This window comes from Carettochelys insculpta, chromosome 23 (assembly GCF_033958435.1).
Source record: "Carettochelys insculpta isolate YL-2023 chromosome 23, ASM3395843v1, whole genome shotgun sequence".
Lineage (NCBI taxonomy): Eukaryota > Metazoa > Chordata > Testudines > Carettochelyidae > Carettochelys > Carettochelys insculpta.
Window position 1 is genome coordinate 8,095,478 of NC_134159.1, and position 3,292 is coordinate 8,098,769.

The 3,292-nt window shown below is 63.1% G+C and overlaps 1 protein-coding gene across 1 annotated transcript; it reads right to left on the minus strand.

Annotated features, from left to right (window-relative positions):
• Nucleotides 1–217: 217 nt before the first annotated feature.
• CORT (cortistatin) lies at nt 218–3,292 on the minus strand. The gene is made up of 2 exons (XM_074975890.1): nt 3,140–3,292; nt 218–628 (listed from the first exon to the last, which is right to left on the minus strand). The coding sequence occupies exons 1-2, from the start codon at nt 3,239–3,241 to the stop codon at nt 407–409; spliced, it is 324 nt and encodes a 107-aa protein (XP_074831991.1). The 5' UTR covers nt 3,242–3,292; the 3' UTR covers nt 218–406.

Below are 3,292 nucleotides of genomic sequence, written 5' to 3' on the forward strand. Positions count from 1 at the left end.
ATATGTGCTTGAAATATATATCGGTGGTAGTATTACCAGCATACTACATGAGTGTGCTAGCCTGCCTATGTTAGGTAATACGTCCCTTTCCCCTTAACACATTTCAGGCCAGATCTTAATCTTTGCTCACCCCACAGGAGTGTGGCAGGAGGTCCAGGTGTGAGTGTATGAATGTACTTAGCTGCTGCAGGCACAAAGAAGCAGACACATGTTCCTAAGGCGCCTCTCAGGCATGCTTTATTTGTGAATGGAATAATAAATGAACAGTGCTCAAATCATTTGAGGAAAACAGAAACCATTGACACATGGATGCTATTTACAATGCAGGTACAGTTCTCATGTTCTAAAGGAGCTGGGGGAAATCTGAGGGGCCTGGATCCAGGGCTGGGGGATATGGTTTGCAGGGTTAGCAGGAAGTGAAGGTTTTCCAGAAGAAGTTTTTACAGGGGGCCTTGCGGTCTCGCTGTGATAGCTGGGTTAGCCTCCCCAAAGCCAGCCGCTCCTCTTCCAGTTTGTTCTCCAGGGGCTCTTCAAAGTCAGGGGAAGCTGCCTCATGTCCCATGTCCACGCCATCCAGCAGACTCACCAGCATCTTCAAGATCATGTCCTTCCGGGCCTTGGTCTGCTCCTGCCAGTGGAAAGCACAGGAGAGATGATGCCTTCTCTTTAGATTGCTCTGCAGGCACTGGTCTGACTCTCCACTCCACCTCTAGACCCCACAGCTCCAACCCTTTGGACCAATGGTTCCTCTATTTTTTCCCATCTATGTGTGGAATGAATTTTGTTATGGGTACCAATGTACACCCCCAACAGAAACACAGGCTGTCAGCTCTGGGTGCTCTGCTAATCAGCTGGGCAACAGCTGAATCTCTCCAGGGTGGCTGTGCAAGCCCTCAGCTTACAGGGAACACTGCTTAGGACACTGGGCAATCTTGGGGGACTAATCACCTTAGACTGGCCAATTGCTCAGTGCTGGAGGGGAGTCACTGGGGTCATCAAGGTGGTGGTGGGGGGTAAGAAATAACTGTGGGGGCATTTGCCAATCCCAGCTGGCCCTCTCCTACTCCCTTGGTTTGCTTTTCTCACCCTGTGAGCCAGCAGAAGGGAGGGGACAGTGCACAGGAGGTGAGGCTAGAACCTGGGTGGTTCTCTGCTCACTGCCAGAAAGCCTGGGCCTTGTCTGAGACGGAGGAGGCAGACAAGGAGGATAAAGCCAGGCTCCCAGTTCCTGTGGTTCCCTCTCCGTCACCACGGGCTCCTGGCCTGAGGGGTCTCAGCACCTGGCCAGCACTTGTGCTGCAGACAAGAGCTCATCAAACCTCACCCTGCCTCCCAAGGAAACAGCTGTTACCACCCCTATACAAGCGGGGAAACTGAGGCCTGAGGGGACATAACTTGCCCAACCTCGCACAGCAAGTCAATGACGGAGCTGAGATGAGAGCTCAGGAGTTTCTGGCAACCAGACATGTGTCAGATCATCGTTTCTCTGACGTGCCCAGCTGGGCTGAGAAAGCAACACCTGTGTCATGATCCCAGGGACAGAACTGCTGCTAAGGCGGTTTGCTCAGATGCAATATTCCCTGCTTCTCCCATCCCAGCCTGCCGGCAACATGCAGCGTTCCCTGTAAGCCGTGGGCGTGGGCAGCCACCGAGGAGAGATTTAGGTGCTGCCCAGCTGATTAGCAGAGCACCCACAGCTGGCAGCAGCCCCCAGCAGGTGTTTCTAGCCGTGGTGCCCCTCTGCACGTGTCTGGGTGCACTGAACAAAATTTATTCTGCACCCTGATGGAAAAAAATTCAGGGCCCATTAGCCACAGCCCCCCCACTCCGGGGTCATTGTCTGCACTGCCTGGCAGCCCCAGCGCCCGCTTGGGAAGCGCTCCGGGGGTACCCGGCGCTGAGAAAGGCTGACACGGGGAGACCTCTAAGCCAGGCATTGCCAGGGGCTGCAGCTCCTGGCAGCCCTGCGTGCGTGTGGGGGGAGCTGTAGCCCCACGGGGCGCTCCTTGAACCACAGAGACATGCGGCAGCTCACACCACCTGCTGTGCCATCGCCGGGGGCCAGGTTCTGAGCTCAGTTACCCCAGCCTGGCGGCGGGGTAGCTCAGCTGGGTTCCCTCCTTACCCCCGGGAGAATCTCACCTCTGCGGCCGCTGCCGCTAGCCTGGGCTGTCCCCAGCGCGCGGCCGGGGCAGGGGCCATGCGAACCCTCCCCTCTGTGGGTATTGGCCCAGGGAAACTGAGGCACGCAGCGGTGAGCAGAGCCTGAGCATTGGCAGCGAGAGCTGGACGGCAGGGCTGGGGTCTAAGCTGGCAGCCCCCGCCCGCCGGGTGTCCCTGCCAGCTGGGCTGGGGGGGCGCCTCGTGCGCTGGCGGGCGCCAGCCAGCTGCGCCCCTGGCTCCAGCCGAGCACAGGTGCCGGGGGAAGGGGCTCGGCGCCCGCCCGCAGCGGCCATCCCACCCCGGGCGCTGGCCCCTTGCTCCCGCCGCTGGGTCCCGCCCAGAGCTCCGAGCCGCTGCACCTGCACTTCGGCCGCTGTTTCCCCGGCGCCTCGCCGGGGGGCATCTCACACAGCCTCTGCCTGGGCCCCGGCGGTGCTTCGCCTGAGCCAGGGATCGGGCCCCTCGCTCCTCCTCCAGCCCCCGAGCCCCGCCGCCGCCGGCGGCTCCCCTCGTGAGAGCCGCGCCCTGCACCGGGGTGCGCCGGGACGCAGCGCCCTCCCCTGCGCCCCGCGGTTAGCCTGGGGCTCCGGGGAGAATCTGCCGGGGAAAGAGGCCGAGGTAAGGCCGAGCCAAGGGCCGCTCGGTCCCCAGCGTCTCTCCGTGCGCCTCCGCCTCCCGCCCCGGCCCCTCTCCAAGGCGCAGCGCCCTGCGCGCCGCTGAGGCTGAGGACACCGGCGGCCTTTCCGCGCAGCCCGGGCCGGGAGGTGAGCGCGCGGGCAGCGCGGCGCAGCGGCTCCTTGGGCGCGCGGGGGCTGCCCGGCCCCGGGACGCAGGAGCCAAGTGGCTTCGCTGTGCTGGGACTCCGCGTGGCCCGTCCCGGTTACCGATCGCGGCTGCTCCCTCTCGCCCCGGGGACCCGCCTCCCCGCGCGCCGCTGCCCGGGGCGAGCCAGGTGCGCCCCGCGCGCGAGACTCACCCTGCTGCTGGCCAGGGCGGCCCTCTCCTCGCCGGGCAGGGCGGCGGCTCTCACGCTGCACACCAGCAGCAGCACGGACACCAGGCTGGCCCCCAGCTGCATGACGGACAGGCTGGCGCTACCCGGCTGGCTCGGGGAGGGCTGGGCGCGGGG